Here is a 16,932-nt window from a genome sequence, read left to right as displayed (position 1 = left end):
TGCCCCCAAGGCAGAACATGCTGTGCTCTCAGATGTTTTTGCAGAAAATGCAGCATGTCAGCAGAAACAACAGGACATATGAACAAATTGTTAGCGCTTTCGCTTTGCAGTGCTTAAACAGCACTGTGCTCTGGCTGCACTATGTAAGCGTTAACACAGCACATTGATTGGTAATTGTCTCTCAGAGATTTTTTTTAAACCCCGCCCCCTAGCCTTTCCCGGTTTACAAAGCTGTGACTCTTGAATGCAAGACATTGTTGTGAGCAATGCACCCTTTCTATTACTATATTTTTACCTTATAATTATGTGATGTTACATCAAGAGCAAATAAAATAAATGTATTCAAAAGACATTTTTAAAACAAAATTATTTTTTTTTCTCTGCAGCAATGCACTTTTTATCTGCTACAATATATTAGAGAAGTTTAAAAACCGTTTTATTCTCCAGTTAATAAACACATTGCACTAGTGCTTTAGTGCAACTGCCTAATTTAATTTAAAAATTACCCGCAGAAAAATTTTCACTAAAAAATCTCATCGCAGAAAGTAAAAAAAAGAGTTCTGCCTCAGTGCCTGAATCATTACAAAAGTGTGATAGGCTACTGACTAAACTATGAGAAAGGAAAATGAAAGCTAGGAGTCCTGCCTAATATCAAAAAAATATCCTGCATGTTGAAAAATGCTGTTTACTCAACAAAGTTAAACACCATGCCCTATGAAAAAAGCTAAATCCAAAGAAAAAGACCAGGAATGGCTTTAATAACAACATCCTTGAAGTAATCTTGATTAGATATTAGAGACTTATTTGCCATGTGCAGAACCAAACTGGAATCCAGACGTGGACCCGTTGCTCAGTGTGCCTAGAAGGATATGGCTGCACCTCACTGACGAGGCCCACAATAGGCCGAAACGTACGTCTGGGTTTTTTTGCTGTTTCTCTCGTTCAGAGAGGGATTGCCTGGTATTTCGGGGCTGGACTGTACTGTGAAGTCAGGATCAGACTGATATGCTTCAGGAAAGTTCTTCTCTGTGAAAGGCACATGTTGAGCAAAAAGAGGCTGCTTCTTGGGTGGTAACTAGCCATAGAACAAGCTATTATGCTATTGTTCGTTCCCAGGTTGAGCGCTTCTCTCTTTTTATTTATGCAGAACCAAACTAGTCAGCTGTTTTCATTCTCAGAAAAAAACTTTGCCGTCATTAAAATCTCTGATGAAATATTTAAGGTTAAAACTGTATAGGGGTCCCTTATAGAGAATATCAGCAAGTAATTGATTGGAACCAATATTACCAAGTTCTATGATCATAAACAGAGAAAGTTATACAAGAAAAAGCCTAAAACAAGCCCCAAACAAATGCAATCAGGACCTAAAATTGAATGAGACTGTTTGCTGCATTGAATAATTGGAGGACCTTTTCAAGCATGTATACTAAATTATTAAAGTGGCAAAAAAATCAGAATTACATTTTCAAGACTGAGATAGTACATGCATTAATAAAAAACAAAATTTATGTTTACCTGATAAATTTCTTTCTTTCTTTCTTGACACGGCGAGTCCACGGATCATCAATTACTGTTGGGAATATCACTCCTGGCCAGCAGGAGGAGGCAAAGAGCACCACAACAAAGCTGTTAAATATCACTCCCCTACACAGAATCCCCCAGTCATTCGACCAAAGAGAAAGGAGAGAAAGGAAGTAACACAAGGTGCAGAGATGTCTGAGGTTTATATAAAAAGAAACTGTCTGAATACAGGGTGGGCTGTGGACTCACCTTGTCAAGAAATAAATACATTTATCAGGTAAGCATCAATTTTGTTTTCTTTCTAACGACACGGCGAGTCCACGGATCATCATCAATTACTGTTGGGAACCAATACCCAAGCCAGAGGACACAGATGATAAGGGAGCGAAAAGACAGGAACATAAACAGAAGGCACCACTGCTTAAAGAACCTTTCTCCCAAAAGAAGCCTCAGCCGAGGCAAAAGCGTTGAATTAATAAAATTTGAAAAAAGTGTGCAAAGATGACCAAGTTGCAGCCTTGCAAATCTGTTCCACAGAAGCTTACTTTTTAAGGCCCAGGAAGAAGAAACAGCCCTTGTGGAATGAGCTGTGATTTTCTCAGGAGGTTGCTGTCCAGCAGTCTCATATGCCAAGCGAATGACGCTCTTCAGCCAAAGGGAAAGTGAAGTAGCTGTAGCTTTCTGACCCTTGTGTTTCCCAGAAAAGCAAACAAACAATGCAGAAGACTGAAAAAAGTCCTTAGTTGCCTGCAAATAAAATGTTAGTGCTCGCACAACATCCAGATTATACAACAAGCGTTCTTTGTGAGAAGGAGGATTAGGACACAAACCAGGTACAACGATTTCCTGAGCCTTCAACGAGCCCCATACTGCTCCCCAACCTAGAAGGCTGGCATCCGTGGTCACAATCACCCAGGAGGGTCTGCGGAAGCAAGTACCCTGGGAGAGATGATCCTGAGAAAGCCACCACAAAAGAGTCTATTGACGCCTGATCTAGATCTACACGTGAAGACAGGTCCGTATAGTCCCGTTCCATTGTCTGAGCATGCATAACTGCAGAGGTCTGAGATGGAACCGAGCAAACGGAATGATGTCCATGGAAGCCACCATCAGACCGATTACCTCCATACATTGAGCCACTGACGGCCGTTGAGAGGACTGAAGGGCAAGACAAGAGTCGAAAATCTTTCTTTTTCTGACCTCTGTCAGAAAAATCTTCATTAACAGGTTGTCTATTATGGTCCCCAAAAATACGACCCTTGTAGCTGGAACCAGAGAACTTTTTCCCGATTCACCTTCCATCCGTGGGATTGAAGAAAAGATAACAAGATCTCCGTATGAGATTCTGCTTGTTGAAAAGATGGCGCCTGAACCAGAATGTCGTCCAGATAAGATGCCACTGCAATGCCCCGAGATCGAAGCACAGCTAACCTTTGAAAAAATTCTGGGAACTATGGCAAGGCCGAATGGAAGGGCCACGAACTGGAAATGATTGTCTAAAAAACATAATTTATGTAAGAACTTACCTGATAGATTCATTTCTTTCATATTAGCAAGAGTCCATGAGCTAGTGACGTATGGGATATACATTCCTACCAGGAGGGGCAAAGTTTCCCAAACCTCAAAATGCCTATAAATACACCCCTCACCACACCCACAATTCAGTTTAACGAATAGCCAAGAAGTGGGGTGATAAAAAAGTGCGAAAGCATATAAAATAAGGAATTGGAATAATTGTGCTTTATACAAAATCATAACCACCACAAAAAAAGGGCGGGCCTCATGGACTCTTGCTAATATGAAAGAAATTCATTTATCAGGTAAGTTCTTACATAAATTATGTTTTCTTTCATGTAATTAGCAAGAGTCCATGAGCTAGTGACGTATGGGATAATGACTACCCAAGATGTGGATCTTTCCACACAAGAGTCACTAGAGAGGGAGGGATAAAATAAAGACAGCCAATTCCTGCTGAAAATAATCCACACCCAAAATAAAGTTTAACGAAAAACATAAGCAGAAGATTCAAACTGAAACCGCTGCCTGAAGTACTTTTCTACCAAAAACTGCTTCAGAAGAAGAAAATACATCAAAATGGTAGAATTTAGTAAAAGTATGCAAAGAGGACCAAGTTGCTGCTTTGCAGATCTGGTCAACCGAAGCTTCATTCCTAAACGCCCAGGAAGTAGAAACTGACCTAGTAGAATGTGCTGTAATTCTCTGAGGCGGAGTTTTACCCGACTCAACATAGGCAAGATGAATTAAAGATTTCAACCAAGATGCCAAAGAAATGGCAGAAGCTTTCTGGCCTTTTCTAGAACCGGAAAAGATAACAAATAGACTAGAAGTCTTACGAAAAGATTTCGTAGCTTCAACATAATATTTCAAAGCTCTAACAACATCCAAAGAATGCAACGATTTCTCCTTAGAATTCTTAGGATTAGGACATAATGAAGGAACCACAATTTCTCTACTAATGTTGTTGGAATTCACAACTTTAGGTAAAAATTCAAAAGAAGTTCGCAACACCGCCTTATCCTGATGAAAAATCAGAAAAGGAGACTCACAAGAAAGAGCAGATAATTCAGAAACTCTTCTGGCAGAAGAGATGGCCAAAAGGAACAAAACTTTCCAAGAAAGTAATTTAATGTCCAATGAATGCATAGGTTCAAACGGAGGAGCTTGAAGAGCTCCCAGAACCAAATTCAAACTCCAAGGAGGAGAAATTGACTTAATGACAGGTTTTATACGAACCAAAGCTTGTACAAAACAATGAATATCAGGAAGAATAGCAATCTTTCTGTGAAAAAGAACAGAAAGAGCAGAGATTTGTCCTTTCAAAGAACTTGCGGACAAACCCTTATCTAAACCATCCTGAAGAAACTGTAAAATTCTCGGTATTCTAAAAGAATGCCAGGAAAAATGATGAGAAAGACACCAAGAAATATAAGTCTTCCAGACTCTATAATATATCTCTCGAGATACAGATTTACGAGCCTGTAACATAGTATTAATCACAGAGTCAGAGAAACCTCTTTGACCAAGAATCAAGCGTTCAATCTCCATACCTTTAAATTTAAGGATTTCAGATCCTGATGGAAAAAAGGACCTTGTGACAGAAGGTCTGGTCTTAACGGAAGAGTCCACGGTTGGCAAGAGGCCATCCGGACAAGATCCGCATACCAAAACCTGTGAGGCCATGCCGGAGCTACCAGCAGAACAAACGAGCATTCCTTCAGAATCTTGGAGATTACTCTTGGAAGAAGAACTAGAGGCGGAAAGATATAGGCAGGATGATACTTCCAAGGAAGTGATAATGCATCCACTGCCTCCGCCTGAGGATCCCGGGATCTGGACAGATACCTGGGAAGTTTCTTGTTTAGATGGGACGCCATCAGATCTATTTCTGGAAGTTCCCACATTTGAACAATCTGAAGAAATACCTCTGGGTGAAGAGACCATTCGCCCGGATGCAACGTTTGGCGACTGAGATAATCCGCTTCCCAATTGTCTACACCTGGGATATGAACCGCAGAGATTAGACAGGAGCTGGATTCCGCCCAAACCAAAATTCGAGATACTTCTTTCATAGCCAGAGGACTGTGAGTCCCTCCTTGATGATTGATGCATGCCACAGTTGTGACATTGTCTGTCTGAAAACAAATGAACGATTCTCTCTTCAGAAGAGGCCAAAACTGAAGAGCTTTGAAAATTGCACGGAGTTCCAAAATATTGATCGGTAATCTCACCTCCTGAGATTCCCAAACTCCTTGTGCCGTCAGAGATCCCCACACAGCTCCCCAACCTGTGAGACTTGCATCTGTTGAAATTACAGTCCAAGTCGGAAGCACAAAAGAAGCCCCCTGAATTAAACGATGGTGATCTGTCCACCATGTTAGAGAGTGTCGAACAATCGGTTTTAAAGATATTAATTGAGATATCTTCGTGTAATCCTTGCACCATTGCTTCAGCATACAGAGCTGAAGAGGTCGCATGTGAAAACGAGCAAAGGGGATCGCGTCCGATGCAGCAGTCATAAGACCTAGAATTTCCATGCATAAGGCTACCGAAGGGAATGATTGTGACCGAAGGTTTCGACAAGCTGCAATCAACTTTAGACGTCTCTTGTCTGTTAAAGACAGAGTCATGGACACTGAATCCATCTGGAAACCCAGAAAAGTTACCCTTGTCTGAGGAATCAAAGAACTTTTTGGTAAATTGATCCTCCAACCATGATCTTGAAGAAACAACACAAGTCGATTCGTATGAGATTCTGCTAAATGTAAAGACTGAGCAAGTACCAAGATATCGTCCAAATAAGGAAATACCACAATACCCTGTTCTCTGATTACAGACAGCAGGGCACCGAGAACCTTTGTAAAAATTCTTGGAGCTGTAGCTAGGCCAAACGGCAGAGCCACAAATTGGTAATGCTTGTCCAGAAACGAGAATCTCAGGAACTGATAATGATCTGGATGAATCGGAATATGCAGATATGCATCCTGTAAATCTATTGTGGACATATAATTCCCTTGCTGAACAAAAGGTAAGATAGTCCTTACAGTTACCATCTTGAACGTTGGTATCCTTACATAACGATTCAATATTTTTAGATCCAGAACTGGTCTGAAAGAATTCTCCTTCTTTGGTACAATGAAGAGATTTGAATAAAACCCCATCCCCTGTTCCGGAACTGGAACTGGCATAATTACTCCAGTCAACTCTAGATCTGAAACACATTTCAGAAATGCTTGAGCTTTTACTGGATTTACTGGGACACGGGAAAGAAAAAATCTCTTTGCAGGAGGTCTCAACTTGAAACCAATTCTGTACCCTTCTGAAACAATGCTCTGAATCCAAAGATTGTGAACAGAATTGATCCAAATTTCCTTGAAAAAACGTAATCTGCCCCCTACCAGCTGAGCTGGAATGAGGGCCGCACCTTCATGTGGACTTAGAAGCAGGCTTTGCCTTTCTAGCTGGCTTGGATTTATTCCAGACTGGAGATGGTCTCCAAACTGAAACTGCTCCTGAGGATGAAGGATCAGGCTTTTGTTCTTTGTTGAAACGAAAGGAACGAAAACGATTATTAGCCCTGTTTTTACCTTTAGATTTTTTATCCTGTGGTAAAAAAGTTCCTTTCCCACCAGTAACAGTTGAAATAATGGAATCCAACTGAGAACCAAATAATTTGTTACCCTGGAAAGAAATGGAAAGTAAAGTTGATTTAGAAGCCATATCAGCATTCCAAGTTTTAAGCCATAAAGCTCTTCTAGCTAAAATAGCTAGAGACATAAACCTGACATCAACTCTGATAATATCAAAAATGGCATCACAGATAAAATTATTAGCATGCTGAAGGAGAATAATAATATCATGAGAATCACGATGTGTTACTTGTTGCGCTAAAGTTTCCAACCAAAAAGTTGAAGCTGCAGCAACATCAGCCAAAGATATAGCAGGTCTAAGAAGATTACCTGAACACAGATAAGCTTTTCTTAGAAAGGATTCAATTTTCCTATCTAGAGGATCCTTAAACGAAGTACCATCTGACGTAGGAATAGTAGTACGTTTAGCAAGGGTAGAAATAGCCCCATCAACTTTAGGGATCTTGCCCCAAAATTCTAACCTGTCAGACGGCACAGGATATAATTGCTTAAAACGTTTAGAAGGAGTAAATGAATTACCCAAATTATCCCATTCTTTGGAAATTACTGCAGAAATAGCATTAGGAACAGGAAAAACTTCTGGAATAACCACAGGAGCTTTAAATACCTTATCTAAACGTTTAGAATTAGTATCAAGAGGACCAGAATCCTCTATTTCTAAAGCAATTAGTACTTCTTTAAGTAAAGAACGAATAAATTCCATTTTAAATAAATATGAAGATTTATCAGCATCAACCTCTGAGACAGAATCCTCTGAACCAGAGGAATCATCAGAATCAGAATGATGATGTTCATTTAAAAATTCATCTGTAGGGAGAGAAGTTTTAAAAGATTTTTTACGTTTACTAGAAGGAGAAATAACAGACATAGCCTTCTTTATGGATTCAGAAACAAAATCTCTTATATTATCAGGAACATTCTGCACCTTAGATGTTGAAGGAACTGCAACAGGCAATGGTACTTTACTAAAGGAAATATTATCTGCTTTAACAAGTTTGTCATGACAATCAATACAAACAACAGCTGGAGGAATAGCTACCAAAAGTTTACAGCAGATACACTTAGCTTTGGTAGATTCAGCACTTGACAGCGATTTTCCTGTAGTATCTTCTGATTCAGATGCAACGTGAGACATCTTGCAATATGTAAGAGAAAAAACAACATATATATAAAGCAAAATTGATCAAATTCCTTAAATGACAGTTTCAGGAATGGGAAAAAATGCCAAAGAACAAGCTTCTAGCAACCAGAAGCAATAAAAAATGAGACTTAAATAATGTGGAGACAAAAGCGACGCCCATATTTTTTTGCGCCAAATAAGATGCCCACATTATTTGGCGCCTAAATGCTTTTTGGCGCCAAAAATGACGCCACATCCGGAACGCCGACATTTTTGGCGCAAAATAACGTCAAAAAATTACGCAACTTCCGGCGACACGTATGACGCCGGAAACGGAAATAGAATTTTTGCGCCAAAAAAGTCCGCGCCAAGAATGACGCAATAAAATGAAGCATTTTCAGCCCCCGCGAGCCTAACAGCCCACAGGGAAAAAGTCAAATTTTAAGGTAAGAAAAATGTTAAATTAAAATGCATTATCCCAAATATGAAACTGACTGTCTGAAAATAAGGAAAGTTGAACATTCTGAGTCAAGGCAAATAAATGTTTGAATACATATATTTAGAACTTTATAAACAAAGTGCCCAACCATAGCTTGGAGTGTCACAGAAAATAAGACTTACTTACCCCAGGACACTCATCTACATATAGCAGATAGCCAAACCAGTACTGAAACGAGAATCAGCAGAGGTAATGGTATATATAAGAGTATATCGTCGATCTGAAAAGGGAGGTAAGAGATGAATCTCTACGACCGATAACAGAGAACCTATGAAATAGACCCCGTAGAAGGAGATCACTGCATTCAAATAGGCAATACTCTCCTCACATCCCTCTGACATTCACTGCACGCTGAGAGGAAAACCGGGCTCCAAAATGCTGCGGAGCGCATATCAACGTAGAATCTAGCACAAACTTACTTCACCACCTCCATCGGAGGCAAAGTTTGTAAAACTGAATTGTGGGTGTGGTGAGGGGTGTATTTATAGGCATTTTGAGGTTTGGGAAACTTTGCCCCTCCTGGTAGGAATGTATATCCCATATGTCACTAGCTCATGGACTCTTGCTAATTACATGAAAGAAAGGCAAATCTCAAACTTGTGATGGTCCCTGTGAATGGGAACATGAAGGTATGCATCCTTTAGGTCTATGGTAACTGGAACTATTACCCCCAGGGCGGCAAGGTCCTTGACACAATGTAAGAACGCCCCTCTTTATCTGGTCTACAGATAATCTGGAGAAAAGAAACCTGGCTCTGGGAGGAAAATATTTGATGTCTATTTTGTATCCCTGGGAGACAATGTCCACCGCCCAGGGATCCGGTACATCTCTTATCCAAACCTGGGAAAAGAGAGAATCTTCCCCCTACAAGATGCGCTCCCGGATCGGGGGCCAACCCTTAATGCTGACTTGGAATCAGCTGAAGGCTTTTTAGATTGCTTTCCCTTATTCCAGGATTGGTTAGGCTTTTAGGAAGGATTGGCTTGATCTTGCTTGGAGGAAGGGGAGGAAGACTTGCCTTTAAAGTTATGAAAGGAGCGAAAATTACTCTACCGTCCCTTCTGCTTATGCTTTTTATCTTGAGGAAGAAAAGAGCCCTTCCCTCCAGTAATATCTGAGATAATTTCCGCCAAACCAGGTCTTACCCTTGTAAGGAATAGCCATGAGCTTAGATTTAGATGAAACATCCGCAGACCAGGGCTTCAACCACAAGGCCCTGCGGGCTAGGACCGCAAAACCAGAAATTTTGGCTCCCCTGTTTAATAACCTGTAAGGAAGCATCTGTAATGAAGGAATTGACTAACTTGAGAGCCTTAATCCTGTCCTGGATCTCATCAAGAGGGGTATCCGTCTGAAGAGATTCAGACAACGCATCAAACCAGTAAGCCGCAGCGCTGGTAACAGTGGCGATACACACCGCAGGTTGCCATTGTAGACCCTGGTGGACATAAATCTTTTTTAGTAAAGCCTCCAATTTTTTATTCATTGGTTCTTTAAAAGAACAACTATCCTCTATGGGAATAGTAGTCCTCCTGGCCAAAGTGGAGATCGCTCCTTCTACCTTAGGAACCGTCTGCCACGACTCCTTAATAGAATCCGCTATAGGAAACATGTTCTAAAAATAGGAGATGGAGAAAAGGGAACACCAGGTCTTTCCCATTCTCTAGCAATAATCTCCACAGCACGGTCAGGAACCGGGAAAACCTCCACCGCGGAGGGAACATCAAAGTATTTGTTCAATTTACTAGACTTTTTAGGATTAACTATGATAGTTGTGTCGGAGTCGTCCAAAGTAGCCAAAACCTCCTTAAGTAATAAGCGAAGGTGTTCTAGCTTAAATCTGAAGAATACCACTTCAGCATCAGAAGAAAGAATTACACTGTCTGAGTCTGAGATTTCCACCTCAGATGCTACCAACATGTCTTCTTCCTCAGGGTTATGGGAAGGGACTCTCTGGATAGCCAGAACTTGATCAGAAACCGTACTGTTTCCTTAAATTTCCTTTTACGCCTTCCCTGCAACATGGGGAAAGCTGACAAGGCCTCAGATACCGCAAGGGATACCTGGGAAGCAATGTCTTGTAGAGAAAATCCTACAGGATTGCAAGAGGAAACACAGGGCACTGTATGTGGAGATTGAAAAAGTTGGGACTCTTGAGGAGAAAGCTGCGGCATATCTGCAACAGGAGACACCTGAACAGCATTTGCCTGGGATAATCAATGCATGAGGAACAAAAAGGAACTGGGGGTTCCAACTAAGCATCAAAACATAACTGACAAGCAGCAACTTCGCCTGGGATAATGGTTTGAAAAGCCTCCTGATCCATCTTATGTAATAAATAAGGATAAAGTGTAAACATTATTTATTTGAAAATAAAAAATAAATGTGTACTGTGTCTTTAAATAGAAATGTGTGTTAGCGCAACAAACCAAATAGAACTCAGGCTAAATATGCACCTCAGTAGCTTTACTGAGGTGCCTACCTGTCCTGCAGCTCATTTTCAAACACAGAGCAGTTACAGAGCCCTAACTGCTGAAAAAACGGCTTACAACAGTAATCTCCATGACCAAAAGTTAAAGTATAAAAACTACTATAACACACTGAGCCACCATAAATCACCTCTCAGTCTCAATGCCCAACCTGCCTAAAAGAAACCCCAAACATGAAGGTTTAATAAAGTCCCATATTAAATAAGACAGCTTTTAGCTGTAACAAGTGCCAGCAATCTCCTTGCAAAAGAAAATTAAAACAGTAATTACCTAAAAGTGCTGTCCGGCAGCAGGATAGCTCACCTGGTTTGAGAGGGTGCAGCACCTCACATGGACCTGTGAAGAGAGAAAAACTGAGTAAACCTACTCAGGTTTTCTAGTTAGGGCAGCAGATTCTTGAGAAAATGCAGTGAGGATTGTACCTCACACATTCTCAAGTGCTCAAAAGCCACCACTGCCCTACCGAAGAGACTGATGTGGACTAGGCTAGACCCTAGAAAGGAACAGAGTAAGCTTACTCTGCTAAAAAAATAATAAAATCTTGATTGAAGAAAACTTCTCATCAGACACCTAAACTTCACCACCTCCTTGCACTACAGGCAAAGAGAATGACTGGGGTATTGTGGTTAGGGGAGTGATATTTAACAGCTTTGCTGTGGTGCTCTTTGCCTTCTCCTGCTGGCCAGGAGTGATATTCCCAATAGTAATTGATTATGGATTGTGGATTCACTGTGTCATTAGAAAGAAATGTTATTTACTTAGTTCTTTTGGTACCCTATGTCGTTGAAGAGGATCAATAGCATGAACATCTCTTGAGCGCTGTATGGCAACAGTGTTTGCAAATGATGCTGCCATAAAATACTCTACACGTGCAAACTTGTTATGCTCCTCAACAAAGGATACAAAAAGAATGAAGTAAATTTGATCAAGCAAATTAGAAATGTTCTATCTGAAGGGCCATTTTATACTGACATTCAGATCTCTTTAAGGATGAAGTAAATAGGCTGAAACTGTACTAAAGCGGTCAGCAAGGAGATGGTTATATATAAGGGATATATAATAAGCCACAACACTATAAACCACCAGTTAGAGTGTGAAAATGACATTGTGAAAAATGCAAAGGCTAGAAATGAAGTCAGAAAAAAAAAATCCATTGAAGAACCATGTCAAGTCAATACATTTGTATACTCTCTCAATGAAAGACTGCTAATTCCAGTAAATGTATCATTTATAAAATAGTGCTTATATTCTACTACACTGCTGCATCACAGACAAAGTTTGAGCAAAGAAAACACATTACTGGTCCTTGCAAGGAGTTACTGTGTAGTATAGAACCTTACCCTTGTGGTAGCTATGCACCGAACTGGAGAACGATACTCCTCTTCCATTTTTGTTAGTGCAATTATAGTTTCTGCTATTGCATTTTTAGTGACACGAGACCATGCTTCTGAAAGGTGCCCCTAATGAAATCATAAAACATATTCATTTACTGTAATACATTTAGTCAACAGTGCTTATAGCACAACGAATTTAATAACAGTATTTACTTCCTCTCTCCATGCTTAAATGTTACATATGCAATAATGGACTAAAAGGGGAATAAATTCAAAGCTATACAACATGAAGAAATCTGGTGGGCTAAAAATTAGAAGTCCATAATCATATATACTTGAAAATATATATATATATATATATATATATATATATATATATATATATATATATATATATATATATATATATATATATATATACATACATACATACATACATAAAGAAAAGGCTACAGCACTCCCAATTCCTTTTTATTTATCTTATTCCATATATATATATATGAATGTATATATATCCCCTTAGTGCTTTTGGGGCTCAACTGAGTTAATTTGCAGACTGTATGTACAAGCTATGGACTGTTTATTATCAAGACATTTTTCAGGACATGCTACTCACCTTTTAGGCAGCTCTTTGCTTAAATAATAATACATGATTTCTCCCTGTGGCTTTTTATGCATTGTGTGTCCTAAAAACATCAGCTTACCAGCATGACATTCATTTTATGTAAATATTTGTGACTCTTGCTATGGAACATTTTCTTTGTATATATTTATTTGCAAATAAATTGGTTTAGTACTAAATGCCCTTACTTTTGTCAGGACACACATATATATATATATATATATATATATATATATATATATATATATATATTTTTTTTTTTTTTAAATAGACTGGGATTCCTATTTTAATGTATGGTTCAGAATAAACAGACAAACTGTGATTCTAGTCTTGCTCAATGTGTACCTATGAAGTGAATGCTACCTCTACCATAAAAGGACTGAACTAGACTTTGTATACTACATATCGTAATACAAAAATACAACATGGAGAGAAAAGGAAGTTTACACTGTTACTACACTTTATTTTTCATTGTTATGAACTTACTGCTGCCATGTCTTTAATAAGTTTAATAATGATCTCAGCTATCTGTGTAGGAGTAGAGCCTTTCATCCACCAGTGGCTTTCACCTCTTCTGAGGTAACTGTAAGGGAACAAAAACATTGAAAATATATTTTACAACCCAAGCTAGAAAAGTAAAATTCTTTATTATGTGTGTTATATTTACACATTAGTGGTTCCAAAGGAACATAAACAGATGTGCTACAGTTCTTTAACACGAGGGACACTCTACTCATCACCTACAATTGCCTGTTGCTTCTATACTCTCTTCTCAAGCCAATTGTCAAGGATGTTTTAAGTTCATAAAATTGTATGTTGATAACTTCATTAAAATAATACAACTTATTTTTACCAAGTTTGGAAAATAAATGTACAATTGAAAATACTAAAAATGATAATATTGTTCAATTATTCTCCTGGACATAATATTAAGCCTTCTATTAAAATAGTGAATACAACTTAATTACAACACAGGGTGACCCTCCTCCAAAAGGTAAACATTGAGTGTAAATTAAAAACAAAGAGGTTGGGCACTGATTTCAGGAACTTCTTACTGAATTCCATACAATCTGAAGGCTTTTTCTTTAACCGGACATTGTATACTAGATTTTTCTTTGCATAAATGTGTTGTAGATGATCCATTTATACAGTCCAGCTGGTAGTGCTTTTGTAACAATGTATAGTTTTGCTTATTTTTTTAATAACATTGTGCAGATTTTCAGACTCCTAACCAAGCCCCAAAGTGCCAGATGTGTACGCTCGTTTACAGACTACTGGTGGCTCCGGTTTGTCTAATCTGTCTTAATATGCAGGGAAGTGTCTGCTCTTCCTGCTTTCCCAGCCCCTTTCAGTGGGTGTCCGAACCTAACCTCATCAATAGAGCTAAACTGGGAGCTTCTAAGTAAGTTTTTAAACTGTTTTATACCGGATTTTTAGATCAGTATCTGTGCATATTCTTCTTTATAGTAGTTTCTATTACATGCAGTTATATGAAAACTGGTGTATACTGTGTCCCTTTAAAAATGCTCTCATGGAAAGGATGTAAATTTCACAAAGGATACCAAGAAACATAAATAATAGAATAGACATAAATTAGAAATTTTTCTTAAAAAAAATAAAAAAAATAACACCTTATCATTTTTTTAAAAATATGTCTTAGGAATGGTACGATTTTCTCTCTCTAGGATCTCACACACAAGCTGAAAGGGACATAAAACACCATAATTTTATTTCATGATCCAGACAGAATATGTGATTTTAAACAACTTCCCAATTTGCTTCTATTATCTAAATTGCTTCACTTGCTTAGTATAATTAGTTGAAAAGCAAATCTAGGTAGGCTCAGGAGCAGTAACGCATTACTGGGAGATGGCTGCACAAAAATGCCTCTTTTAATTGGTTCACCAGATGTCTTCAGATAGCTCCCAGTAGTGCATAGTTGTTCATTCAAAAAAGAATACCAAGAAAATGAAGCAAAATAGATAAAAGTAGTAAATTGGAAAGTTGTTTAAAATCACATGCTCTATTTGAATCATGACAAATAATGAAAATTAAAATTTTTGGTTTCATGTCCCTTTAATATGAGGTCCTAGAAGGGAAATGCCAAAGATTATAGGATTTATCCAGGACTATTTCTGAGTAAGGACTTTGATAACAGAGAAGACATATCTTTCTCTCAATGTATAAGTCTACAGAATTCTAAATTATATAAAACCCAGACAATAGGCCTCTGCATATGGTAATGGACCATAGTCTGATAAATGCTATAATGAATAGGAATTGTAATGCTGAGTGTACAGAACCAGATTTCATCTAAAAATTTTTTATTTTTTAAAAGTACACTGATCGATTATTACAATCTGGTAGGTTACTTATTAGGATATATGCATACTAGCTAATAAACACTACCAGATCAGCACAGCCCCTGAATAGTTTCAAAAGCAAATTTGAAATAATGGATTGTTTCCCTAGGATAAACTGGATAGAGTGAAGTTAAATCAACACCAACACCAATATGCACCATTCATCTTGCAAGCAGGGTAGCACCAGGCCCGAAGCAAAAAAGTAAAAATAATGCTGCAGAAGAACCAATACTGCATTTTTAAAAAACTTCTTAACTGATGTTACCTGGTCCCTGTGCAAGTGTACAAATAACAAAATGTATGCTTTCCTGATCAATTAATTTATTTTATGAAGTGAGTCCACATGTGGGATTACACTCCCTGTCCACTAGGAGGAGGAAAAACACCCCTACATACCAGAGTTTTAAACTTTCTCACTACCAGAATCCCCCAGTCATACATATGGCCAAGTAGATGGAAGGAAAGTCAAATGAAGTGCAAAACAAGTGCTGACCAAGACTTTAGCCATAAGTCCCATCTTGCCTGTACAGCCTCAGCAGCACTTAGTATTAGTGTGCATCATTACAATTACTGCATCACAAATAAAAAGGTGTTGGTGGTCTTCAACAGGTTCAGATGATCCTGGATCTCCGGGTATAAACATGTAGCTTGCTAATTGGAAGGACCTTCTGGGAAAAACTTTGAGGAATTCTGGAAGCTTTCAAAGCACTGTTATGTAGGGGTGTTTTGCCTTCTAGTGGAAAGGGAGTATAATCCCATATGTAGAGATCTTATGTACGCTCAACATCTTATAAAAGAAAATAGACTCATGAAATATGTAAATCAGGGAAGCTTATTATTTAAAAGCCGTATATCATACAACATAAAATAAAACTGCTCGCACTAATAAACACAACTCCAAATGAACTAGAACACCGATTGGGAGCCAGACCTTCTGTCCAACACCAGTCGGACCTTTCAAATGCTATTTTGGCTAAATGGGCACAAATTCTCCAGATATACACTCCAAAATCTTGTGAAAAGCCTTCCCCCAAAAGAGTGGCAGCTGTTATAGCAGCAAAGAAGAAGAACAACTGCATATTAATGCCCATAGTTTTGGAATGGGATGAAGTTAATATAGGTGTGATGGTCAGGTGTCCATATACTTTTGGCCATATAGTGTACAGTGTTCTCCCCAGGACTTTTTTAGCAGGTGCACCACCTAGCTAATTTTACCGAATGTCTGGCTAACATGTTAGCCAATATTAAGCTAAAATTAGTGAATATTAAAAATGTAAAAGTTTTATTGCACAAATTATAATTAAATACATTTATGTTAAATTATACAATTAATTTGCGTTTTGGATAGCAGAAAATAATATTGTATTAGAAAATATTACACTGCCCCCACCCGGCTACTCCATAATGCCAACTTGGCTGGCAAAATGTCCTGTGGAGAAAACTGGTTTATATGCCTATATGTAAACAAAATGTAAAAGGAGGGATGACAATAAAGAAACAATATGGTATTGTAGGACTGGAAAGATATTATAAAAAAGTAAAAAAGAAGGTAATGGTATGGAAGTATAGTTAAAAAAAAAACTGCAGGATGGAAAAAAGGGATAAACACTAAAATAGACAAAGATGTATTTAAATGATTAGCTTGAGAACAACATGCAGATGTAATTTAAAAAAAAGAACATTTTTGCTTACCTGATAAATTTATTTATTTCCGGATATGGTGAGTCCACGACGTCATCAATTACTAGTGGGAATATCACTCCTGGTCAGCAGGAGGCGGCAAAAGCACCACAGCAAAGCTGTTAAGTATCACTCC

The 16,932-nt window shown here is 38.4% G+C and overlaps 1 protein-coding gene across 1 annotated transcript in view; it reads right to left on the bottom strand.

Moving 5' to 3' along the window:
* Positions 1-16,932, bottom strand: part of MYCBP2 (MYC binding protein 2) — a gene marked incomplete in the record, with an annotated part of 1,460,675 nt that overhangs the window by 32,235 nt on the left and 1,411,508 nt on the right. Inside the window, 2 exon segments of the mRNA XM_053707907.1 lie at positions 12,138-12,257; positions 13,240-13,336. Coding sequence (XP_053563882.1) covers positions 12,138-12,257; positions 13,240-13,336 — 217 coding nt within the window.

This window comes from Bombina bombina, chromosome 3 (assembly GCF_027579735.1).
Source record: "Bombina bombina isolate aBomBom1 chromosome 3, aBomBom1.pri, whole genome shotgun sequence".
Taxonomy (NCBI): domain Eukaryota; kingdom Metazoa; phylum Chordata; class Amphibia; order Anura; family Bombinatoridae; genus Bombina; species Bombina bombina.
The sequence above is the reverse complement of the archived record's forward strand: the minus strand, read 5'-3'. Positions and strand labels throughout refer to the sequence as shown.